Consider the following 26,995-nt stretch of genomic DNA (forward strand, 5'->3'; position numbering starts at 1 on the left):
TTGATGAGACATTTCAACAAATGCAAACCTGTCCCCAAGCTACTGTCTGTCCCCCAACCGTGAAGAGTTAGGGTACCACCATTGTTTCTCTTGTTTTAGAAAACATTGTTCAAAGATTCCATTCATACCCAACCAAATTCAAGTGTGGAGGATGAGAAGCTAGGACCACTACCTCTGCACTTCACTTCATGTGTTCATCAACTTGGAAAGCTCATGAGTGGGAATTTGGGAAGGGGGGAAGAAGCATTGTTCATGAAGAGCCTCAGAATATGAATTATAGTTATTATTATATTAATTATATTATATAATTATATATCGTATGTCATATATTATATATAATTATTATATATTTATATATAATTATATAATTGTACTATATTATATTAATTATAGTTATTATTACTATATTATTTATTATTTATTTCCAAATACTTCAACATATCTATCTGTTATGTGTAGGATATCTTTAATGTACACTCCCAGTAGGGAGGCTGCCCCAATCTCAGACCAAAAGTTACCCTTCAGAGACTCTTACTGTCTGTGTTTTACCGCCTTTTTGTCGTTGTTGTTTTTTATATGTGTGTATGCGTGTTTGTCTGTCGGAGCTTTGTGTACAGGAGTTCAGGTGCCTGCAGAAGCCAGTGAAGAGCCTGGATCCCCTGTCACTAGCATTACAGGAAATTATAAGGGCCAAACATGGGTGCTGGGAATTAAACTCTGTGCTCGGAAAGAGCGGCAAGTGTTCTTAATTTCTGAAATTCTCCTCCTATAGCGCAAATTCTAATTGGTTTGAACAATAAAAACCTGGAGTCAGATATAGGGGCAAATGCTGAAAGATCAGAGTGCTTCTCTATGAAATCCTCAGACCGGATGGAGTATCCTGTCTCTACCAGTCCTCAGATTGACTGCCTTGGGCTCCTGTCTCATCTGACCTTATACTCCTCTCTCAGTCCAGCCATATCCCTTCCTGTCTCCACCTCCCTAGTATTGGGATTAAAGGCATGTGATCCCGAGTGCTGAGATTGCCTTTGTGTGAACTGTTTCTCTTTTAGACAGATTCAATCTAGTGTAGCTCAGGGTGGCTTTGAAATTACAGAGATCCAACTGCCTCTGCCTCTGTCTCCTGAGTGCTGGAATTAAAGGTGTGTGCCACTACTGTCTGGCCTCTATGGCTAACTAGTGGCTTAGGTCTAACTCTGATCTTCTGGCAAGATTTATTTGTTAGATCACAAACAAAATATTGCCACAATCTCCATTTCCATAATCTACATTTTTTATTGTTTTTATTGAGCTATACATATTTTCCCCTCCCCTCCCTTCTTCCCCTTCTACCCTATCTTGTTGTCTCCTGCCCCCTATGTTCCCAATTTACCCAGGAGATCATATCTTTTTCTCCTTCCTGTGTAGATCCATGTATGCCTCTCTTAGGGTCCTCTTTGTTGTCTAGGTTCTATGGGGTTGTGGACTGTAAACTGGTTTGTCTTTGTTTTATGCCTAAAAGTCACTTATGAATGAGTACATATGACATTTGTCTTTCTGGGTCTCTGTTACATCACTATGTTCTTTTCTAGATCCATCCATTTGCCTGCAAATTTCAAGATGTCATTATTTTTTACCAATGAGTAGTACTCTATTGTGTAAATGTACCACATTTTCTTTATCCATTCTTCGGTTGAAGGGCATTAAAGTTGTTTCCAGGTTCTGGCTATTACAAATAATGCTGCTACGGACATAGTTGCACACATGTCCTTGTATTATGATTGAGCATCCTTTGGGTGTATACCCCAAAATGGTATTGCTTGGTCTTGAGTTAGATTGTTTATTAATTTCCTGAGAAATCATCATTGATTTCCAAAGCAGCTGTACAAGTTGGCACTCACCAAAACCAACAACAGAACTTTGTTAGTTATCAGAATGTGTGTAAGTTGGAAGCTCATTAATGTTCAAGACAGATGCTGCCTCCTGTCTTTCTTCTGACTGAGAGCCCCTCCTACACTGCCTGGGGACATTCAGAAGCACACTGTGTGGAGCTTCAAAAGATTTCTCTGATTTCTGTTTAACAGTCTTAGCCCAAAGTCATCCTGTCCTACTCTGTAGCCTGAACAGTTTGGGTGACCGGAATGTCACCCTAAAAACGAACGCGGAAGTCCAAAATCTGCTACACTATATACCACTCTTTAGCATTAGGACGATTTTGAGATAGTGATTTTGAAAACATAACACTAATAATTAAAGAAGAGGAGACCGTGAAGTGGAGAAGGAGTGGGAGGGGACAGGAAGAGGAGGATTGGGGAGAAACAAAGTAAACAGCAGTCACGCATGAAACTGTCAAAACTATAATAATATAAAGGCACGATGTCTGCATCGTTAGAATAGGAAGGAGATTAACAAGTTATTTTTAAGTGCAGCGAATATCGGGAGGTATTAGAATTAGATTACGCCTCGCGAGACTGATTGGCAGGGCCCGCAATGTGGTAAGTTCACAATCTTGTCTTCATCAGCAGTGTTTGCAAAGCAGGCCTGAAAGGCAAGGCCCCCCACCCATAGAGTGTGAAGCAAGAAGCAACTAATTAGAAATGTGATAAGCACTGATTAGGCAGTTACTTCAGGGGGAAAAGGAACAAGATGAGCAGACGCCAACTGGGGAAGCCTCTGTGGAAGAGATAGACAGGCTTGTTTAGATGAAAAGTTCCCTGCCTGTCACCTGGGGAAGCAAATTCCCTCAAGATGGGATCATTAGCATGTCATTAGCATGTCATTTGCACACAGATTTTTTTTTTTTTTTTTTTAAAGGTAAAGGTCACCACAGAACAGGAACTCTTAGGAGCCAGCAAGGGCGGCCTTTAAAAGGCAGTGATTGGCAGCAGGGCTGGAGTCCCTGTGGAGAGGGCTCTGAGAACTGCTGCCAACTGTTCCTACTCCTGACCTCCACTAACCAGAACTGAAATGACTCTGGTGGGACAGCCCGGGACGAGGCAGAAGTCCTTGGCTCCTGGGTGGGCTGAGGCTCTTGGCTCTGAGCCCAGAGACCTTGTGCATTTGGGGAAAAAAAAAAAAAAAAAGACTTTCCCTTCCCATGCTCGGGTTGGTGGCTCCCCCTAGTCAGTGCTGAGGTCCGCTTTCCCTCCCTTGTAGTTTGACTAGGCTGTGGTTGAGTGTGAATGGTGCCTCCTAGAGGTTGACCCTTGACCTCTTGCTGGTGGTGGGATTTTGGAAAGTTGTGGAACCCTGAGGGGGTGGAGCCTCAATGGAGAAGTGGGTCATCAAGGGAAGGGGTCACTTGTAGCTTTGTAGCAAGACTCCCCTTCTGAATTTTGATTTATGATCATGGACACAATGTGACTGCCTGCTTCCTGTCCCTGCTGTTGTATCTGTTAATCCCACCAGACTAGAATAAGACCACTATCACAATACAATTTTGAGCAAATTTGAAGCCAGCTTTAATTAAATACTGACCAGAATGATGGACTCTGGCCAGGTTCATTCCAGAATTCCCAGAAAATGGAGACAAGTCACATTTTGCAGTATCTAAAAAGGCAAATCCATTATACCACGCATTTCCCACCAGGTCGTGTCACGGGCAAGCATACATCTTGATACATTTCCTGCCCGTGTACCTCCTGCCTACTTGTGATCAAACATCCCGTGCATCTGAGCCACACAAACTCATTTAGGAGAGGAAAAACAGTGGCTTGTTATCTTCCATAAATAACAGCCTCCAGCATTTCAGGAAGTGTCTGTTGTTGGACAAGGGGCACACAGGTTAGAATTTTTTTTTTTTTCCGTTTCATGGATCTCTTGGGCACAATAATTAAAACTCAAACCTTAACTTTGGCTCTCACATATTTTTTTTTTGCCAACCACAGTGGACTGTGTCACCTTAAACTGTAAGCCCAAAGAAACCCTTCTTCCTTGCTATTCAGGGCTTTGATCCCAGTAACCAAAAGAGTGGTATAACTCATGAGCCAGACCATTGAGCCCCCCACGGCCGTGTGTTGCTGCCTCTAGCTTCACTGGCATCCAAGGTGGGCAGTCTGGTTCTGGAGCCCTGCTGCTGTCATTAGAATACTCCTGTAGCTGGAAGAGGAACTGAATGGAAACATCCAGATTAACATACGAAAGGAGCCAGCTTGCAAAAGAAGACTGGAAGCTCATGCTTACCTGGCCATTGTCCAAGGAACAGATCATGCACACACATGTGTGTTCAGGGAGTGGTATGGGGGTGTGGAGGGGACCCTTGGGTGAGCCAAGGACTGAGAGCCCTGTAAAGGTCTGTAGACCAGAAGCTTAGAGGTTTTCTGAGCTCTTTCCTCAGTCCACTAGGCACTTCCATTCCTGATTGAAATAAGCTGTCTCTACTTTTAGACAAGAATTGGCAGCCTTCTGAACGCATCTCCTTTGATCACCATAAGTAAGTGCTGTTATCTCTCAATGGCTTTAAAAAACAAAGTATTTTTGCTCATGTATCATTGAAAAAATAACATTTGTGAAAGCCCAGGCTTCACATTCTATTGTCTCTCAAACACCTGTGGAAATAAAGGCATATTTGGTAAAAACAAAACAAAACAAACACACCTTACAAAAAATAACAACAATAAATAATAAACATGCCTTTGATGGCTGGCAGATTGTGAAATTATCTCAGGTGCCAGCACGCAGTTCACACATGAAGAAATGTTATGCACACTCAACCACTCATTCCCCCCCTCCCCCCATTCTTCTCTCAAAAGACCTCTTCAGACCTTGGTAGGGGACTGCTAGGCAGATTAAGCAAAGAGGGAAGAACATTCTGGCTCTCCGGAGCAAACAGACAGGGAAGGCAGATACACAGATGTAAATGTAGAAGGACTACCACACCCCATGGTGTGGCCTCTTTGTTCCACTGGCCTGACCAGATTTAATAAGGGGGCAACATGAAACACAGAAAAACAAACACTCAGTTCCTCAAAATTCTAGCTCCAGGATAACTGGGCTTTGTCCCTGATTGTACCTTGCGGGCCTGTGTTCTGAGAATTCAGTTCTTCTCCTGAAGCTGGGCATCTTCCCTCCCTCCTAGGCGTGATGAAGGATCAGGGTTAATGACCACTGAGTGTTTTGTTAACACTCAGATAGGCAGACCCTTTCCGCCCCTCTGGCCTGTACCATGTGTCTCCCATACCATGTGTCTTTTTAATGTTATCTAGGAGTTTCCTATAAATCTGCCTTGATGCTAAGTAGCAACTTGATATCCTTCAAGATGCAGGCAAGGTTCTCCAAGTTCAAAACACGAATGCACAGATTTGTATGGACTAGCAAAGTGCACACGGGCAGTCACTAGCATGCTAGGAAGAAGACGACGGAGAACACAGGGCAGGTGCTCATTCCTTGAGGCAGCCTTATGAGACAGTCCTGGAACAGCCATATGGGCCAAAGAGTTCCTGGGATGGGGAGAAAGGCCATGCCAGCACACCAAGAGCCAGCAGGCCTGGACACAGGGATGACAAGGGACGGCAGGCAGCCAGCCCTAATACTTCATCTCTTATTAGGGAGCTTCTGTCAGGGATTATTTTGTGGTTGTCCATGTGTCTGTGTGTACACATGCAAGTATACATGTTCAAATGTGGGTGGGGAGGCCAGAGGCTAACCTCTAGCGCTGTTTCTTAGACTGTGACACACTCTCTTCATGGAGACCTGCGGCTCAGTGAGGCTAGGCTGGTTGACCAGAAAGCCCCATGGAGCCTGTCTCTACCTCCCCAGCTGGGACTGTAAGCACATAGCAGCACCTGTAGCTTTTTTGGCCCGAGGTCTGAGGGCCAAGTCATTCCCCTGTGCTTTTCCAACTGCCCTATCTGTCCTGGATCATTTTTAAAGGGACCCGAGTCTGTCATAGAATGCTCTCCCACAATGTAAGAGCCATCTTTGTCACAGCAGCTGTAACTCCCTGCAAGAGGCCTTTAAGACTGGACCTGCTGCCACAGAAGGGGTGGGAAGGCTCATCAAGCCCTTACCTTAGATTCTGCCCACTCCTTTCTTTACCTGCCTCCCAGCTGTATGCAATTCTGGTGAAGTGGCAAGTGATTTCACAGTCTTGGGATGTACTAGAGTTTCTGGATGGAGGAAGGTCAACTGAAGATGGGCTCCATCTGTGCAGAAGCCATCGTCCGTGTGGGGGTGAGACTCCGGTGGGTCACTCACACACCCCTAACTCACCTTGTTCCACACTCCGTATTTAAGCACGCTAACTCATTTGCTCGCCCAGTGGGACTTTGATGGAATCATTACTTTGTTCTGTCCCTGGTGCCCTAATCTGAGGTTAGCAGTCAAGGTGTATGTCTGTGCCCAGGGGAAAGGCACTCACAACCCATGTGAAAAAGCCAGGGAGGATTTGTAGCTGACATTTTCAGCTATGCTGCTGAATAAGCCAGTGTGTGAAGTGGTTTAGCTACCGGGAATAGGAACGAGGGGTAAGATCATCAATATCTTTGATTTATTTAATCTACTAGACGTTTTTATTTATATAAAAGAAAAACTGCATAGAATGAAAATAAGTGCTTTAGATTTTGATATAAAAAGAACATGGTGCATTCACATTCCTATTTTAATACATGAGTATGGCTGAAGTGTTCAACAAAAGAATGAAACCTTCCCTTTATGCGGAGTAGTGAACAGAAGTCAACATGACGAGGAATGACTACAATGCTATTCCTTGGTCTTTTTCTTGAATAAGAAAAAAATGACATAGACAAAACAAGCCACAGTAACATGACACTGTGTTCCAGTTTCTGACGATAACCCGGAAGCGAAATCACTTTCGAACCCTAGAAATCCCGCTAGTGGACCAGTATTCTATAAACTCACCGCTAGAGGGCGGTGAACAACAGCTATTGGGAGGGTGTCGGCACGCCCTAAGGTGCAAGTGGATTTGGGGGATTTCCAAGGTGTTGCTCAACACACTTCCACAGGGCAGAGTACATAGAATTTTGTCCCACCCCCATCTTGACCATGTATCCTAAACCCCCCTGTGATCTGAGGCCTCCCATGGTCCAGACAGAATAAAATGAGCTTTGGTGGTCCTTCAGTCATGTTCCTATTTGGTTGAAAAGAAGCTTCAAAAACACATTTTGTAAAAAAAGACACTGTTACTAGCCACATCCACATTTGCAGGTGGATTAGCAAGATCCCTACTTAAAGCTCATTCTTTGCTCCCATCCAAGTGGACACATTTCCGGACTCCACATGGAAGTCTTGTGTGTCCCCTATTCAAAGTCGTTTCTGCAAGGTTTAGGACCATGCCGAGACCAAGAACTTGACCTAAGGAGGATCAAGCACAGGAGGTCCCGAGGTCCAATTCCTAGTCAGCTTCAATTCCTAACATCAGACAAGGTACGTGCAGTCCAGCATGGCACCAACACGCGGTGGCTTGAATGCCCGTTTCTAGTGTGTAATGAGGGTGCACGTGTGGTACATGCGTGTCTGGAGGTCAGAGGTCAAATACAGGGTTATCTGCCAGAATACTGTTCACCTTGCCGAGAGTCTTCTTAGCTGACCAATAAGCTCCCATCGGTGTTCACCTCCCCAGTGCTGAGATTACAAGTGTGTTCCGAGGACCGTGGCTTTTTATCATGGGTTCTGGGGGATTGAACTCAGGTCCTCTTGCTTGTGAGGCACTGGTTTTTATTTGCTGAGTTATCTCTCCAGACTCCCAGATGCTCACTCCTTACAACGGATCTTGACTGGCAGCAGCTTTCATTTCCAGACTGGGGTGGGGGTGGGTAATGTGAAGACTGTTTAAGGGTGAGAAAAGAAGCTGGGGTGTCAGAGTCACACCGTCTTACTGTCAGCGGTGCCCTCTAGAGGGGAAGCTGGGAACACACTCCTTACCTAGAATGGAGATTTTTCTGCGACACCTCCAATACTTAAACTTTTACAGACATTGTGCTGACTAAGCAAAACACGGGCTCAAAGTATCCCCAGACACAGTTGTACAGGATAGGCAGTGTGTGTGTGCGTCATTTAAATCCTGTCTGCTATTTGGGCGCCTGGGAAGATGGAAGCCATCGGTGTTGCCATGGCAAGCTGGCGACTACAGCAGGAGAGTGACAAAAATGAAACACAATGCTGCAGGGGCGGGGTGTGGCGTGTGCCACACTAAACCAAAAAACAACTGGGAACAGCTGGGAATGAGTAATAGTAACTTCGGCACAGAAGAAAAATCAAACAGCACAATCTTATCAGATGGTCGACACTTTCATGGGTGGGGAAACTGCCCTCTTTGACTTCCGTAGTCTACGAAAGCAGAAGGATGGGGCCAGGGATCTAGGCTAAGTCCACAGGTTCACAAGTCAGATGTGGGACTTGATAAAATGAAGAAAAGCAAGGCACGTGGAAGACCCTGGGACATAGCGGTGGGCTGGAACTTCGCTCCCTGGCCGGAAAGCACCCGCATATAGAGGGCAATTATTGCAAAACAAAAGTGTCTTGTGGCCAAAGCAGGCTGTGAGGCATGGATCCTTTTCATGCAACCATCCCCCCAACCCCACATTCGGGGGACCATCGCGTATGATTGTCAAGTGCTAATGTTGCCCCGAGTCCTTTCTGCTCCAGTTTGGAACTCTCGGATAAAAGCTAATTTCCCGGGAGCATTTGATCTTTTTCTTTGTCTCCTTGCAGAGTATGGCTATAGATAGAGAGATATAGACATATATAGATATATAGATATAAAACATAGCTATTCATATTTACATACAGGCATTAATAAAGTGCAAATGTTATTGGCTGTTGTAAAAATCAATCTCATTTCCTGAGGAGGTGCTAATACAGCTTATGCCATGACAACGTCCAAGGCACAGAATGCTCTCTGTCACTTAGCCCCTACTGCTCCTGCTGCTGCTGCTGTTTCTGAATATGAAGCAGCTCTCAGGTAAGAAGGGAGCAAGTCCTTGGTTTCCCGTCGGATAGCATCCAGCTGCCTCTGGTCTTTGGTGAAAAGGCGGCTTCTGGAGGCTCGGTCCAGCCTGCCCAGAGAAAGCTATTTGGTAGTGTTCAGTGAGCCATCTTCTGGAATCTTCTCCTGGGAGCAGCTCCTCCCAGAGAGTCTATCTGGATGCTCCAGCTCACTGAAGCGCTCTGCCACACACTGGGCTGTGAGGCGGGCCTCAGGGTCATGGTCCCAGCACTCTGTCAGCGTCTCACATACGATCTGGATGCCCTGCAGAAGAAGGAGGGGTTCCCAGGGCATCGTCAGTGGGTGGTCTCCATGGAATTAGCATCAACACATCGTTGTCAAATGATGTCCTATCAGAATAGGGTTTAGACTCCCTATGTGGTCGTATGTGCACAGATGTGTGCCGAAGGGTGATGTCAGCTGTCTTCCTTAATCTCTCTCCACCTTAGGTTTTGAGACATGGTTTCTCATTGAACCCAGAGATCACTGATCACAGGAATTCTCACTGAACCCCAAGCTCACTGATCACAGGGATTCTTACTGAAACCAGAGCTCACCGATCACAGGGATTCTCACTGAACCACAAGCTCACTGATCACAGGGTTTCCCACTGAACCCCGAGCCCACTGCCTTGGGATCCTTCCGTCACCTCTTCCTCCACACTTGTCTCACGGGTGCACACCACGACACCCAGCTATTACAAGGGTATCAGGGATCCAAACTCAGGTCCTCACGCTCGTTTGTAAACCCTTTCCTAACTGTGCCATCTCTCCAGCATCTCGGGTCCATCCTTGGTGGCACGCATTATAAAGACTGTAAGAAACATATCCATTCCAGGGTCTGAAAGACCCCTGATTCCCACCTTAGGCCTCGGTTCTCTCTTTCCCTTGCCTTTCTCGGTGTCTGGACTTCTACTCTTTCAGAATGTAACATGGCTAGAACACCAGTACCCCTCTGTTTGAGCAAAGCTGGGCACCCAAGCCCAGATGGAGCAGGCATTAGCCTGGGTTCGCTTTGTAAAGTCTATATTTGATAGAATGACTCAAAAGTTGCTCCCAGGACTGCCAAGGGTGACCCCATGATGCCCCAGTCACCTCCAATGTCATTAAGCCAGGCTCTTTGATAAAGCTGTCTTTGTATGCCAAATAAACCTGACTGTAAGATACTTTGTAGCCCATCCTTCCCAAGACAGCTCCACCCACTGATCCTGACCACCAAGCGGGAAAGGTTGTCCAGTCAGCAAGGGCTCTACCGCAGGCTGGATTTCATTCTGCATCATGAAGACTTTTGTTACTATTTCAAGGCCTCTCAGAATATCAGAAGGTAAGTAAATAGTCTGAGACATAGAAATAAGATCAGCTCCTTCCATGTAGAGGACAACATTGCCCTGGTGACCTCCATACAGGTGGGACAGATACACCTAACAGTCTTTGTGGAGAGTTGGCACTTGCCTGCCAATCCCAGCCACTTTCACATCTACGGAGCTCCTCCACCCCCAGTTCTTGATGTGGAATTAATTGCATAATTCACCTAACTGATGGTATTGATTGATGGCCCTGCTAAGAGTAGAGTGTTATTGTTGCTATACCAGAAACATTTATTTTGTTCTGACACAGTAATTACAGGCAGTAAATTGAATTAAATATTAAGCATTACCTTGAAATCAATAGGGCAACAAATCTCATTAAGAGAAAAAATGTATTATGCAAATTTTTTCCAGAATTTTATCATAATGAATAACGGCTTCATTATAAGAACTTTACAGGAAAGACCTCAAGAGACGGTGAGTGACATAGTTTCACTAGGACACACCATCCCATCCCAGCACCTTCTAATTCCTGGGGTTTTTTTTTTTTTCAAACAATCTTGCATTTTTAGAACCAAAGACAATTTGTCTGAAAGGCTGGTGGTGCCTTGACCCTGGGAAGCCTGGCTCACCTACTTCCTGATCACAAGGCTGGCTCTGGGCCAGGGCTGGCTCCTAGCACACACACTTCCTGCCCTATTTGTCTTCCTGATTATGCCTGGCTTGCTGTTTCTGGTTCTCACTTGAATTCCCCATGGCTTTAGGCAAACCTACATACCCATGGCCAGCGAGGATAAAGGACTTTATCCATGAGAGCAGTGAAGGGTTCTGCTGTGTGGAAAAGCATCATTTCCCAGAGAGATAGGAAAATACTGTCACAGCTCTTTCTTGACCGGGGCTCTTCCTTGGGTGTACCCCACATGTGGTCAACTGTCTCTCACTCACAACCTAATCTTCCTTCCCCTCTCCTCCAACTTCTGCTATGAGCAGCCTTAACTTCCAGTTCTTCGGAAGGAGTGATAGAGAGCTGTATGGATGTCACTCAACTGGCTGGCCTCTGCATCCTCCTTCACCAGCAAGCTTCTCTTCATTGATTTCCTGGCCTCCATCATGGTGGCCAGTCTCCTCCTTCCCAAGCATGTTCATACGGGCTCTCCTCTCACCTCCACGCACAGCCAGCAGATACAAGGACACCAGCTACCTGACTACCCTGCTTGCTTCCAACTGCTACGTATTTCTCTGTGAAGTTGAAGAACCCCAGCAGAACAAAGTCGGAATGAGAGGGAATGAGATATAGGCTCCTGGTGTGAAGGCACAGGAGTGGACTGCAGACATAGCTAGCAAAATATCTTAACCCTGAATCACAAAAGGGCTTGGGAAAGGTGACCAGTGCCTACAGTAGTCCTCTGAGAGCTCTCTGTGAATGCTGTATAAGCCCGGTGATGGCAACTTAGGAGAACAGCTCATCCACTTATACCGAAAATTTCCTTAGGAATACAAACCAAACAGGGTTACAGTGAACCAAGGCCACTGAACTCAGAGTTAAGCTCCACCACCCAGAATTCTCTGCTGCCTGAAAGCAGACTTCTCTGCATGGCCCTTCTGGCCCCTCAGAGTCGGCCCTGCCTACCTGGTGGTTGAGCCAGAAGCTGGGGATTTCAGGCCGTCCTCGATCTCTCAGCACGTTGTCCTTCATGCTCTCCACGCAAGGGTGCTCCCTGACCTTGGAACCAAATGGGGGTTCGTAATCTTTCACCTCTGTGAAGAAAACAGACAGATACCGTTGAGCACAGGGCAGCACATGGCCGAGAGAAGGGTGCTGGGCGAGCGCCTGGAAGGATAATATAAGGAATACAGGGGCAGAATGGGCCTGCCATTGCTAGAACACTTTGGATGAGATGGGTTAAAACAAGAAGGAAGTGGGTGGTGGAAGAACGCTGGGAAGTAGCCCACTGGTGATAGATTGGTCCTTCTTAGCCTCATGCTAACAAGGCAGACAGGGACCCAGCTTTCCCATCAATGCAGGCATGCTCAATGAGGGGCTAGTGCATCTTAGGAAGGAAACAGGTTCTTCGGAGGTGGAAAAACTTTACTTATCATGGGCTGGGCTGGAGAGAGAGAGAGCTCAGCAGTTAAGAGTGTGCCCCTCTAGGAGACCAGAGTTTGGCTCCCAGTGTCCAAGTCAGGTGTGTCACAACTACCTCTTACTACAGCCCCAGGGGATCTGATGCCCTCTTCTGGCCCTTGTAGGTACTGCATTCCTGTGCCCGCATCCATACACAGACACACAAAGTTTAAAAAATAAAAACAAAATCTTTTTAAAAATCCAAATGTATCACAAAGCCTCTGGTCCTCCATAGACCCACAGTATACAAACAAATTCAGTAAAATGTGTTAAATTTCTTGGGGACGTTAACTCTACAAAGTCATAAAATTTGAAAGATGCTACAACCTGGAGTGTTCCTAAAGACACTAGAAAAGGAAATAAATCAGATACTAAAGGGCATATATTATGTGGTCCCATGTAATGCTTCTCCAACAGTCACACTGGAGACTATCCACCATCTAGAGGCACCAAGAGGGAGAACCAGGTGGGACCTCCATGGTCGGCTGGGGAAAATTCTTCCCTAATAAATGTCATGGATGAACACACTGATGCCTCGAGTGCTTGTCTGGAGAGTGTGTCTGTTATCAGAGCCAGCTTAAAGCTGCTGCAGTCCTACAAGCATCGTCCAGCACTCGGGAGGCTGACGCGAGGGCCAGGAGATCAGGGCTAGCCTGGGATACATAGGGAAACCCTATCTATAACAAGACCAAACAAGCCAGGGGGCTGGGGACGTAGCTCAGTGGTAGAGTACTTGCCTAGAATGCACAGGGTCCTGGGTTCAAACTCAATCCCCAACAGCATGAAAGAAAGTAAGTGTGTGTGTGTGTGTGTGTGTGTGTGAGAGAGAGAGAGAGAGAGAGAGAGAGAGAGAGAGAGAGAGAGAGAGGAGAGCGCTGGGCTACATTCCACATTTTCCTCCAAAATATGCAGGATCTTTGACCTTTAACTTCAAGATTATTTTCCTTAATGAGCAAAAATTTCAGTAATCTGCCTTCTGTGCTAAAAATTGAAGATGTTTTCACGGCAAAATGGAGTTTAAAAGAGGAATTGCCTCTTTTATTTTTCTCTTTCATTTTCCCAGAAATACATTTATTGTTAACAGCCTCACCCCAGCAGAAAAGTTGTCAGGATCTTATTTTATCATTTTATTTGCTGACTGATTTTTAAAAATAATATTCTTATTTATGCTTTGAAATGTTCATACATTTATAGACTGTGTTCTGATCATACCTATCCACTGCCGCCTCTACCCAACTCTCCCGAGTGACCCCCCCCTTCTTAGCTTTATGTTCTCCTTCTTTGTTATCAATCCCCCCAGGGTATGTTTTTGTAGCTCATTTTCATAGATTTTTTATTTTCTTATATTATATTTTAGAAGGCAATTGAATTTATGATATTGAGATGAACACAAACCCCTTCTGTACCCTTTTGACTTCAAACATCCCAAGAATTCATCTACACTAGTTTTAAGGCAAATTCTGAGATCTGACTTGTGGGGTACACACACCATGTCTTTCTCCCGTTCCTTATCCTCTATTAGAGTGTTGAGGTCCTGAGGCTCAAGACTCAGATGGGATTTTATGTCTTCCTCTGCTTGGTGCGTTCAATCTTGCTTACACAGTGGGCATCCAGTATAAATACAAACTGGGATGATTTCAAGCAAAGCCAGAGTTGGGAGGGTCAGAGTCAGCTCCAGATGAGACACCATGCTCATCACCATCTTCTTCCTACGGACTGAATGAGGGACCTCCATCTTCCCTACAGCATCTCACAGTCCAATCCAACCAAATGGCACATTTCCCTGTTGCACTATACCAAGAAAGAAAGGGCAAGATGGCATGAGATTTATATGAGATATAAGTTGCATTAGATACTGTATTGGGTCACAGACTCTCCGTTCCTAACACTTTGGCTGCGGTTGCTGTTGCATCTTTTGCCTGACTAGACACCTTTACCAAGTCAGGAACTCCAGAGCAGCTCAAGTGTTGCTGAGTAAGAGATGGGACCCAATATCTACAGTTCACCCATAAGAAGAGTGAGGATGAGCTGGGTTGTGATGGTGCAGGCCTTTAATCCCAGCACTCCTGAAGGCAGAGGCAGGAACAGGGACAAGGGCAGAGGCAGCATAGGCAGAGGCAGTACTCTGAGATCGAGGCCAGGAGGCCAGCTTGGTTTACAGAGAGAGTTCCTGGACATACAGGGCTACACAGAGAAACTGTCTCAAAAAAAAAACAAAACAAAATAACAAATAAATGAAACAAGAAAGCAGAGGAGGAGGAGGAGGAAGAGGAGGAGGAGGAGGAGGAGGAGGAGCAAAGCTAGGCAGGAAAGCAAAGGATTCAAACAGAGCTGCTCTTGGTGACTCAGGGACCCTGAAGACTGGCTTTGTCTTGCTAAGGCTTTGTTACATTTTCCTCTCTCCACCTAGCATTTCACAAAGTGCTCCCCAATCCTACCAAGAGCTAGCACCACTAGGGAATACCCCACCCACTGAGACCCTGACAAATGCCTCTACCAAGGGCCCTCAGGAAGGGCTCTTCAGGGTCGGCTGGATGCAGACCGTTGGGAGTTTCTAAACAAGCTATGGAGAAATTACCCATTAAAAAGAAATCCCCTTCACTGTTGTGATTCCCCTACAGCGCAGCCAAACACTTGTGCATTCTGGCTTTGGGAAAGGTGGGGCAGTGGTAGGGCCAGAGGTGGAGAAAGAACAAGACAGTCTCAATCCTTGACCACAGTCACCAGGGGAGGGCGGGGTTGGCATGGCGCCAGCACACTGTTTACTCAGCGTCCTCTTTGTGGGACCCGGGGTGCTCAGACTAAAACAGATGCCTCTACCACCGTTAAAGCAGCCCATCCTGAGGGCTCTTGGGCAAAATGCCCTGTGTCCCCACACCATCCAGAACATGCCTTCTCTAAGAGACCTCGGTCTTCCCGCTGTGCAGACTTTTCTCTTCCTCCCCTTCTCCCTGCAGCCCAGGCTGAGGACCAGTTGCTGCCCTTCCTTGCTCTCAGGAAGCCCCCCAGCTCCTCTGCAGGGAGACAGCCTGTCTTTCTCCATCTCACCGCAGACCCGTTCCCCCAGACAGCATTGGTATCGCTTTGACCATCAGCATCTGGCCCACAGCTGTTGTGGTTGTCATTTACTTTCCTAATGGTGCTCCTTGGAGTCCACTCAAAGCAAATGGTTTCCATCCTGGTCTTCCTGAAGTTTCTCCAAGCCTCCCTCCCTTTCCTTTCTGCTTGGCCCATTGTTATGTCGGTGCTTCTTCAAGAAGGAGCTGTCTGTGTTAAACCCTTGCTCACTGGCCGCTGTGCTAGCTTCTGTTCAGAGGCCCAGGTGGCCAGGGTTTAGATTGGTTTGCACATGGGCCAGTTCTGGCTGGGGATGAACACATGTGGTGCCTGCCGTATTCCCCAAAGGGGGCTTTAGACACCGCCCCCATCCGCCTCCCACACACCATAGGCAAACACTTGCCCAGACCCACAGCCAACTGCCTGGCCTGGGACAGAGGCTCTTTGTAAAAGAAAGCCAATCTCAGGTCTGTCCTTGCCCTGTTGAGGTCTCCAGCCTTCTCTCCAATATAAAGCAGTAGGCATCAACTGCCCTTCCATCTTGTTCTCCTTAAAGAACTCAGTGTGTCCTTCTCATTTTTCTTATGTCTTCTTTGAGATGCTCCAAGTGTCTGAAGCACCCGTCCTAACAGCGTTATCTGACCCTACATCTGCTTTAATTTTCCACTCGTCCCTTGCTTGACACCAGATCCGCAGCTCACCTATCCCAGCTTTGCTCCTTGCGAGACCCATTCCCTTGGGGAGATGGAGCCTTCGAACCTGCCACTCTCACCAGGTGTAGTGACTTTCCTGATATTTCAGTCTCAGGGAGGCTGAGCCGAGGGAGCTGAGAGTGTGCTGCCTCTGTGGGCTTCCTAACAAGGCTCTGCCCCCGATATAGAAATGAACTCCCGTTCCTCAACAGGGAGAAGAGTGCCTGGACACAAGAGTCACTCATCAGATAGCATCTGAGTGAGTGGATGAATGGGTGGGTGAAGGAAGGAACAATGCAATCCTTGGAGAAAGCAGGATCAAAAAGTGAGATTTTAAGGCATCCCTGCACCCAGATTAACAGCCTTGACTTTCAACACTGGCATCTGGGGGCTGAGGACTGTCAGCAAAATGCTTGCCTAGCAAACACAGGGACCTGGATTCCATCACAAAAAACCCAGATTACAAAACCCAGGTGTGGCAGCACATGCCTGGCATTCCAGAGGAGGTGGAGGAGGCAGGTGCTTACCATACCTAGGGCTGGCTCATCAGTCAATCTGGCTTACTTGGCAAGTTTTAGGGAAATAAGACATCCTGTCAAAAAAAAAAAAAAAAAACCCAAAAGCAAAAACAAAAACAAAAAACAAAAAAAGGTAGACCTTGCCTGAGAACAGTACCAGAGGTTGACCTCTGAACACACACACACACGTACACAAACACAGCTACAAATGCACATAAGCTCACACACACAGACATACATGCATGTGCATACACACTCACTCTCTCACACACATGCACACAGACACAGATGCACATGCACACACACTCTCTCCCTCACATACTCACTCTCTGTCTCTCACACACACATGCACTCAGATACACACACATGCATACAAGCTCACACACAGAGAAACACATGCACACTCCCTCTCACAGTCACTCTGTCTTTCTCACACACACACACATGAACACAGACATATATGTATGCAAGCTCACACATATACAGACACTGATGTGCACACGTGCACGCGCGCGCGCGCACACACACACACACACACTACACTCAGGGATTCTTCAAGGGAGACAAGAAAATTCAGAGACGCAGACTTTCAGAACTGCAGCTCCTGAGGAGTCCCGCCCACCTCATCCAGTACTTCTGAAGAGCAGTGCCTCAGTGCACTACAAGCAGGGGGCGCTGGCCCCCATATAGGACTCTGGGTATTCATGTTCCCTGTTCTCCACCAATCAGGAGGGAGAAGGCCTGTGGCTACACAGCTCCTGGCTCCCCGGCTGTTCTACCCCTGGAAACTGGTTTTCTCATCTGTGTGGAGAAGCTGACTGAAGCATGTCCCAGATGTGATTCTGGTGGTTTCAGTGCACTGATGGATGAAGTGACGGTCTTGGCGATGGGGTCTGGGATTCCTCCAGGGCTTGCTTAACCTGGACCAAACCTCCTTCCTTTTCAGAGCACTCTTCACTTACTGTGATGGTCTGGGGAGCTCTGGGCTATAGGATTGCACGCTAAAGGAAGCTTAGGTTTGGCTTTAGAAGGAACTGTGTATCATCTGTTTACACGTTCTTCCTGGTAACACCGAGGGTAACATAGCAATCTCTGGTTGCTGTACTCAGGAAACATTCTGCATTGCCCTTTAAGTTTACTCATTATTATTATTGTGGGAGTGAGTGGAGATGGGAGAATCAGAGGTGGGAAGCTACCATCAAACAAAGCAATGCCAGCAGGGGTTCATTTCAGTTCCTATCTGTTTTTTACCACAAAGGCTTTCCTTTAGGGCTTTCCTGAAGAAAATGGATCCTGGTTCCTTCCACAGGGAAACTTGTTTACCCCATAGTTTTTTTTTAGAACCCATAAAAGTTGGTGAGCTTGGCTCCACCTCACATCCTCAATTCTTCTCCACTCAGCAAATATCAACAGGAAGGGGCTCTTGTCAGTGATGGCATTGAAAGCAGAGCACACCAGAGCCTTAGACTGGCTGCCTTGTCAGAACTGGAGACCAGACATGATCTCAGGGGTTGTTTACAGAAGCAAACACGACTCTCAGAGCATGGGAGAAGACACCGCTAGCCAGGTAAATCGATTCTGTCGGGGACAGCACTGCTTTTGATGTGACTCCTATCAATTTACAGAGTCGTTTTGGAGCCGAAAAAGCATCCAAAGCAAAAAATCATTTATGATAGCTGGTAGCTGATTACACAATATAACTGTGAAGAAAACACACACACACACACACACACACACACACACAGCTAGTTTTAGAAGTGTGGTAGGAAACAGGAGAGAAGTGTACCAACTAGATAGGAATCACCATCTCCACAACGGCCAGAGAACTAGATGACAGTGGCTTAACAAGGGACGAAGAAGAGGTGACCTAGATCCTCCTTGGGGTTCTGGGGAGGCAAACATCTTCTGCAAGGGATGAAGACTCAGAACTAGCAATGGGTCCAGTTGGAAGGGCCTTGGACAATACATCAGCAAGTTTGGGTGAGTAACCAAAGAGGTTTGAGCAACGAAATAAACGATGCCATTATTGGACATCCACAGAATGAAAGAAATATCCATTGTCTCCAGCTGATAGAAATGCACGAATAATGGCTAAATAACAAGGGCTTGTGAGAGGAAGGTAGGGATTCTCTCAGAGTTAGATACCTACTCATTACAAGGGGTAAGAAAAACAGAAACATCTGCATGAGGCAAACATCGCTGTGACGATCCTTTAAGGTGGGAATTCTCCGTCCATCCTCAAATTAACAGGTGAGACTCCTTCCCTGGTGAGTGCTCATTACAGACTGGAATACAGTATCTCTACAGAGGGGAACCTGGCAGTCAGACCTCCTAGGCAACAGCAGCGAGCCTTCCCTTGGTTTCATGTGCAGAGGAGTTACCACAGTGTCTGCGGTGTTCTTATTCCAGACATGTCATCTCAATCTAATGACGAGAAGATACCAGCAAAGCCTAAAGTGGGAGCCAGGCTCTGAGGTGATCATTTCAATTCACAAGTACCAAGGTCATGGAAGACGACAAAAGCACATGAGTTAGACCCACGTGAATCCTAACCCGAGTCTTCTTTCAGAAGAGCACCTTACTGATGACCCGGAAGTATAAGTGAGGTCTGTGGGCAACATGGAACACTGCACCAATGTTAATGTCTGGCTTTAATGCAGTTAGATCGTTTCTTGTCTTTTGGATTTAGGCAAAGCTTAAAACTGGATTAAAGGTGGATGGGTAGTCTGGCGTCTCTGTGTCGTTGCTGTTGTAACAACTGTCTATCAGTGTCTGTGTTGAGGACAGAATCATCTCTGTGGTCCAGTCTGGTCTGTAAGTTAATACATAGCCCAGACTGACCTAGAACCTGCTTCAATCTTCCTGTTTTAGCATCATGAGCGCTGGGATTACACATCTAGATCTCTGTGTTAATCTTATTTTTATTTAATTTTATGTATCTGTGTATGAGTGTGTCTCTGTGTGTGTGTGTGTGTGTGTGTGTTTAGGCTAGAGATTGACATTGTTCTTTATGTTTTTAGACAGGGTCTCTCACTCAGCCTAAAGCGAACTGATTTGTGTCAACTGCCTAGCCATGGAGCCCCAGGCATCCTCCTGTGTCTGCCTTCCCAGCACTAGGATGATAGGCGTCCTCCACAAAACCCATCTTTTCCATGGGTGCCGAGGATCTGAACTCATGTCCTCACATTTGTGTGGTAGGATTTTAGTGATTAAGCCACCTCCTCGGCCCTCTGTGTTCTTCTTGACTCTATTTGGTAAGTCTAATATTATTATAAAACAAAAAGGCAAAAAGAATGAAACCAAGCTTGAGTTCATCTGGAAAAGGCTGGAGGGTACTCATTTTCCAGGTGAGATCTGATAGAAGCTACTGAATGGAGAGGAGAAGTCTTACCGGTTAGTTATCTTCTTTATTAAGTATTCCTGAAGTTTTAAAACCCAAACAGACATATCAACCCACCTTGCTTAGTTTTGTGAAAAAGAAGTCATGTCTACAAGAGCAAATATTTAGTCAAGTATTTTCTCAGTCCTTTAAATCCAAAGGAGAAGAAACAAAATGCAGATGCTCCTCTGACTATTCCCCTTTAGGTCAAAAGAAGTCATTCTCAGTCCTGTTTCTAGTGACCACCTCCTGCAAGATATTAACTCATCTGCAGAGAGAAATGTAATTCCCTCTAGCTGTATGGAAAGGCTTCTGTTCCCAATGTGCTTCTTCACTGAGACACCTTGGCGATTCAGAATAATCCTAGACCTGTGCACTACATGAACTCAGCTGCCTCCCAGTGGAGTCCACTGCTCTGTGCTGAACCCTGGGACTGTGCTGGAAACAGACACCATTGTGTCATCCGGAATGGGGACCCAATTACGTACCTCCCACCGCATTGCAACGGGATGTCATTTCCCAGAGTACCAGAGCCATGGAGTAGACATCTGTCTGCTTGAAGGACTCCACGTTTTCCAAATTCATCCTGGATTCCAGAACTTCGGGGGCCATGTATCTTGCAGTTCCCACCTTTTAAGATAAAAACAAAAACACAGAATGAAGCTTATAATTGAACTTCAATTTTGAGTGAATTTGTCACAGAGGATTTGAGCTTGGGTTTCACATATACAGATGTTTTAGTTTGTTTCTTGAGGTTTCTTCTTTTTAGATAACTTCATACATGTATATGATGTATTTTGATCAAATTCATCCCTATTATCTGTAGATGTAATTAAGGAAGTCCACAAGAGCCTGGAATAAAGGATAACAAGTATTTACTGGTTTGGGAAGAAAACTCACAATAAGAGTAGAGAGCCGCGGTCCTCTGTGGGGGCCGGGAGCTGTGAACTGAACTCCAATCACCAACCAAGAGAAAGCAAGGGGCTCTCACGCTTCCTGTTTGTGCATACATTACCTCAGACCATGCCCTTATGGGCTGGTATCCAAGAGGCTATTGGCTGAATGAATACCTACAACAATTATCTTCTCTTATTTTTTGTCCACTTCTTGAATCCCCTCTTGCTAACAAGTCCCATACCTACTTGAAATGATCCATTGCATTTGATTAGTGTTACTCATAAAAACATTAGTGGGGGCTTTCTGGGATTGGGGTAACTATTGGTGGCTGTACCACTGAAGACACGAGACTCCTCTCCTTTCTCCCCAGCAACCATCCATTGGCAACAGCTCTTCAGCTGGAGGTGGGGTGGGGTACAATCTTTCTTCCTAGCCCTCCCCGTCTTCCTTCTTTCCTTCCTGCCTTTTACTACTGATAAAATTTTAAAATTATGAAAAGACTGGGGTGATTATAACTGGTAGAGGGTTGGGGGTTAGAGTGGAAATTATGTAGGCTCAGGGATCTTCTTTGGAAAAAAAAAAAGGGAAATTGGATGGGATAATAAGTAGATTAGTGTGAGCTTATTCACACTAATAATAATAGTAACAAATAGTAACAGAGTTAATACTTGTGAGTTATTATTTGTAGACAGTTTACATTGGTATAGATTCTTGTACATTGATATAAATTCAAATTATATTTGTTATATTGAACATGCTCCTATTTCTGGTTACAATATTTGTACACCTATGCAAAGTTACTTTGTCATATTGTATACATGCATGCTTCTACCTCTACCTAAGACATCTTGTATATTGTCACAATTTTATATATCTAACATATATTTATCATATTGCACTATACATTTCTGCCTCTGATCAAGATACTTATATATTGCTTACATTTTGAGGTTATTGTACTTATTTGGTGCACAGTTGCTTAAAGATTGTTTAATATTCTAATATGAAGTCTTAGACTTTAAGCTATACAGGTATTAAGTATTATAGGTCAATTAGCCCCTCCTGTATCCCTCCCTCCCTCCCTCCCTCCCTCCCTCTATTCCTTCCTTTATTTTTTTTTTTAATTTTTATTCTTTTTTTAATTAAAATTTCCAACTGCTCCCCATTTCCCATTTCCCTCCTTCCTTTATTTTTTTTGATATGGTTTCATATAGCCCAAGCGGGCCTCATCCTCTGTAGCTGGTGATTTCCTTGAACCACTGATCCTCCTACCTCCATTTCCAGAGTGCTGAGAGAACATACCACACCCACTCTTTGGAGATGCTAGGAATCAAACTCAGGGCTTCCCGCACACTAGGCAAGCGCTTTGCTGACTGAGTTACAGCCCTGTGCAGATTCTCTTTTTTTAAAAAAATCATAGTGCTGTTTTAAATGAGGAGAATTACACAGGCAGGCAGAACACATATTATTATTTTCTCTCTGAAAGCCTTTCAAAGACTCTAAACAAAACATGCCCAAACAAGTATCCCAACCCAGAGCCACTAACGTGACTGCATATGCCATCCTGCTATTGAGTATTCTTGTAGATAACCTCAAGGGCCACAGCTATGATATTTTAGATGCTTATATATTTCTAAAGATTGATTTAGTTTTATTTCATGAGGTGAGTGTTCGGCCTGCGCCACATGTGCCCACAGAGGCCAGAAGAGGACTTCAGATGCCCTGGAATTGGTGTCACAGACTGTTGTGAGCTGCCCTATGGGTGCTAGGAAGAAAGCCCAGGTCCCCTGGAGGGACTAAGGATCAGAGTCCGTGAAAGGCAGGCAAACGGGGAGGAGGGCTATGACTAGGTAATAAAGGCGGTGAACTTCTTCCTCACCTTGGGGACCTAATACAAAATACTGGCAGCTTAAAACAAGAGTCATTGGCTTTTTTTCCCCTCTCACCAGTAGGCCTCTGGATGGAGGGGTCACCAAGTTCAAGGCCTGGTCAGGACGTGCTGTATGAGCCAATCAGCCATTCTAACTTTCTTCAAACTGAGCAATGCTAAATTAGGGAAGGAAGAGCCGTCAGAGAAGATAAAACCCCCAGTCCTCGAGAAGATGCTGGATTCTCAGTTTCCACATCCCCCCGTGCTCTGCAGACCCCCTTTCTGTGTGTCTGCTGCATGTCTGCGTCTCTTCAATCCAACAAACACCTTCCTTCAATTGCTGATTCTTCCCGCTCCTGTTTGCTCTTGTTCTGTCCTTTTTGCTGTTATTTGCAATTTTCCCACTGCCACCTTTCACCCTTGAGGTTTTTTTCTTATGTTTTAATTCTTTAACTGGCAGAAAAAGGAACCTGGTCAAAACCCCTAGAATAACACCCTGTAAGAGCAGCAAGTGCCCTTAGCTGCTAAGTCATCCTCCAACCCCTTACATGTTTATCTTTTCTTTTGCAAATTAGATATTTTTCTTTTCATTTTTGAAACTCTAAGACTCTTGATGACAATAATTGTCACTCATATGGGTCACTTAAGGACTATTTAATTTTAATTTACCCCATGGACTTTATGACATAATTTCATAAATCTCTGCTAAATTAAAGCCATATGAAAAGACCAAATCATACAATAATTTCTATGAATGTGATGTGTACCTATATTCTGGTTAGTGAGGCCTGTGATCAGTTTTATGATTGACATTAAACAAACACGGGGCTACAGGGAAAAGGGAAAGCCATTTCTAAGGGAAGGTTTTCAAATGGAAATGTTTGATATCGCAGGGTATATGAGTTCATCCAATGTCCATCACTGTCATACACAGGTCAAATAATTAATGCCATTTGTTTCAAAGAATAGTTCTTATCGGCCTGTCTTAGAAGACATTTTCCTTTTTAACAGAGCACTCTGGGAGTCACCGCCCTGACATATTGACTTGTTTGTGTCTCAGCAAGATGACCTCTGCCCTGCACGTGCTGCTAGGGGCAGAGCCCTGACAAGGCAGGAACCTCGCAAGTGCGGTTCATTCTGAGGAGGGTTTTAGAGTGTGCCCTGTTAGCCAGCTACAGAGAGCTGCAGTGCTCATGGCAGAGCCACCGTGTTAGTCATCAGCCGTCACCTGGGAAGGAAATCATCCGAATGTGCCAACCTCAAAGGGTTTCCATTTGGATCAGGGACAATGCCTCAAAAATGGAATTACTAGGCTGGGAAGATGGCTCAGTAAGTAAAGCGCTTGCCAGACCAGCAAGAGGATAGCAATTCAGTCCCCAGAATCCATGCTACAGGTGGATGATGGCACACCCTTGTGATTCTACCACTGCATGGAGGTGGAGGGGAGACAGGAGGCTCCCTAGAGCCATCTATCCATCCAGCCCAGCCAAATTGGTGAGCTTTAGTGTCAGTAAATGACCTTGTCTCCCCAAACAAGGTGAGTAGCAATGGAGGAATAGATCTGGGCTCCAAACACAATGCATATGTGTACCTACACACGCACACACACACACCGCACACACAGAATAACAGACAGAGGGACAGACAGACAAATGGAACGGTTCACTCCTTCAACAAATACTTATTGGTCGCTTTCACTGCCTGGCATCATGCTGAGTATCTTTGGTCACCTCGTAAGTGTGGATTTGGACTTCAAGGTCTCCTTCTAGAATCTAGAACCAGTATAGCCACTAAGACTAAACAGCAGAAAAGATCTAGTACAACCATGTGAGAAGAAAAGTTAGAGGTAAGAAGAAGTCAACAGTTCCTGAGGGAAAGACAACCGTTTGCAAATGGCATGGGAATGGGAAGCGAGCAGCAGCTGACTCAGGCTAGAAAGGATTTGAAGACAGTGCTATCTATTAACGAAGGTAGCCTAGTTGAGAGACTGTGGGGTGGTGGGGACTGATGGGTACTAACATGCTAATTTTCCAGATCCCTTTAATAAACCCCACAATGTAGAGCTCCTTGAGACAAGAGGCCAGGTGTGTGCGTCAAGAGGGGAGGTGAAGACAGCCAGGTTATGTGGGCAGCCTGGGTTGACATCCATGCACACGTGTGGGGACATACACACACAGTTGAGTTTTATTGAGATGAAAGAACAAGAAGATGGCATCTATAGGAAAATGGATGGACCTGGAGGGCATCATGTTAAGTGAAATAAGCCAGGCTCAGGAAGACATATTGAGTGTTGTCTATCCTGTGTGGGATTTAGAGGAAGAGATGGAAATAGAAGTAAGGGGTGGGGGCCATTTAGAGACATGGGAGGAGAAAGAAGGCAAGGAAGAAAAGGGATAATAGGAAGATATTCACCCAAGGCATTGTTTGAAGTTCTATGGAAGGAAATGTCATAATGAAATGCATTACTTAGTATAACTTATTTATAGTATACTAATGAGTATATTAAATGAGGAGCAGGGGGATGCCTCAGTGGATCAAGTGCTCACTGCATAAGCATGAGGACCTGAGTTCAGTTTTCCAACACCCATGTAAAAGCCAGGCACACTGGCGTACCTGTAATCCCAGTGTCTCTGGGTTGGGATGGGGTTGAAGGAACAGGACTCACCAATTTTAGCAATCAGTGAATTCCGGGCTCAGTAAGACACCCTGTCTCAAAAAGTAAGAAGGAAAGCAATGAAGAAAAGACACCTGATATCAACTTCTGATCCCCACATATGCATGCTTGGGTGAATGCACGTGTGCACATGAGTGTGTGTGTGTGTGTGCGCACGCATGCTCTCTCTCTCTCTGTCTCTCTCTGTCTCTTTCACACACACACTCGCGCCTCTCTAATTGAAAAATTTCAGAGAGGAAATGTGGGAACTACTTTAGCCAACAGCCTTTAAGATACCACCCTCTTAGGGTGTGGTCTCATGTATTGTAAGTGCAGACAAAAAGCGTGTGCAGCTCTCTTTTCTGCTGGATTCGGTTCCAGTTCCGAGCACACTCAGAGGACTGCAGATAGCCACCCTTACTGTGAGTTTACTCCTAAATAAACAAACCTTTGCTATATTCCATTCTGGGCTATTGTGGAACTCTTTGGTACTACTACAAGGAAATAAAAGAAAAAGGTAGAGGTGAGGCCAAGCGTGAGCTTAGGGTCTGGAGCGGCAGCTCACACTTACCTGCCCACTGTTGGCCAAGTCATCCACAGACAGAGTAGGGTCCAGACGCAGGGACAGCCCGAAGTCACACAGGCAGCAGGTCAAATCATTCTTCACGAGGATGTTTGAGCTCTTGAGGTCCCTGTGGACGATGGGCATCTTAGGCCTCCCACATGGAGTGTGGTCACTGTGGAGATGAGCGATGCCCCTGGCCAGGGAGCTGCCCAGCTTCCGCAGGTCCTCCCAGCTGATGACATGCCTGGTGAGGTATTCCTGCAGGTTGCCCTTGGCGTGGAACGCTGTGATCAGCCAGTACTGCTTTCCCAGCTCTGTCTTCCGCTCCTCAGCAGTCAGGAACTGCAGGACATTCTCGTGTTTCAGGTTGATGTCTGAGAAGATGTCCTTCTCTGTTTTCCATGACGTGTACTCCTCATAGGGGAAGATCTTGACGGCCACAGTCTCGAACTGCTCCGAAGTGTTCTGCTTCAGCTTGGCCTTGTAGACCTCGGCAAAGCGGCCTTTCCCCACCAGCGTGTCCAGCTCAATGGGTAGCAGTTCCGTGTTGTGGTTGATGTTGTTGGCACACGTAGAGCTGATGTCCGAACGGTCGTCCTCCAGGATGATGGCGCAGTTATCGCTGAACTCCATGAGCTTCCGGGGCTTGCTGCTTTCCCAGGACGGGCTCAGCTTCTGCTGCCGGTGGACACGATAGCAGTAGAAGATGATGATCACGGCTATGGCAATCCCCAGTGGAGGCAGAAGGCTGACGCCAGTCACTTGGATAATGACCAGGAACAGGTCGGGATTGCTGGCGGTGTATTCTGATGGAGAGAGAAGGTGGGAGAGACTGATTAGGTTTGGAAAGTGGGAGCCACCAGGAAGCAAGTCTAAAACCATGTACTTGTACACAGTAGCATGGAACTGTGTCCATGGATACTAGATAGTGATTCGTGGCAGGGATGCTACATACTAGCACACCATCCATGTCCTTCCCAAGGTGAAACAAATCAGATCAAGGACACCGT

The 26,995-nt window shown here is 45.9% G+C and overlaps 1 protein-coding gene across 2 annotated transcripts in view; it reads right to left on the bottom strand.

Moving 5' to 3' along the window:
- Window positions 1-3,885: 3,885 nt before the first annotated feature.
- The window catches only part of Tgfbr2 (transforming growth factor beta receptor 2), a 90,587-nt gene continuing 67,477 nt past the window's right edge, over window positions 3,886-26,995 (bottom strand). For both annotated transcript variants that reach the window (XM_057767568.1, XM_057767567.1), the window contains 4 exons: window positions 25,992-26,791; window positions 20,489-20,630; window positions 11,860-11,987; window positions 3,886-9,187 (listed from right to left, as the gene is read on the bottom strand). In XM_057767568.1, the coding sequence (XP_057623551.1) occupies window positions 9,008-9,187; window positions 11,860-11,987; window positions 20,489-20,630; window positions 25,992-26,791 (1,250 nt within the window). In that variant the 3' untranslated portion in view covers window positions 3,886-9,007. The remainder of the gene's footprint in view (window positions 9,188-11,859; window positions 11,988-20,488; window positions 20,631-25,991; window positions 26,792-26,995) is intronic.

Source organism: Chionomys nivalis, chromosome 4 (assembly GCF_950005125.1).
Source record: "Chionomys nivalis chromosome 4, mChiNiv1.1, whole genome shotgun sequence".
In the NCBI taxonomy this organism is placed as follows: domain Eukaryota; kingdom Metazoa; phylum Chordata; class Mammalia; order Rodentia; family Cricetidae; genus Chionomys; species Chionomys nivalis.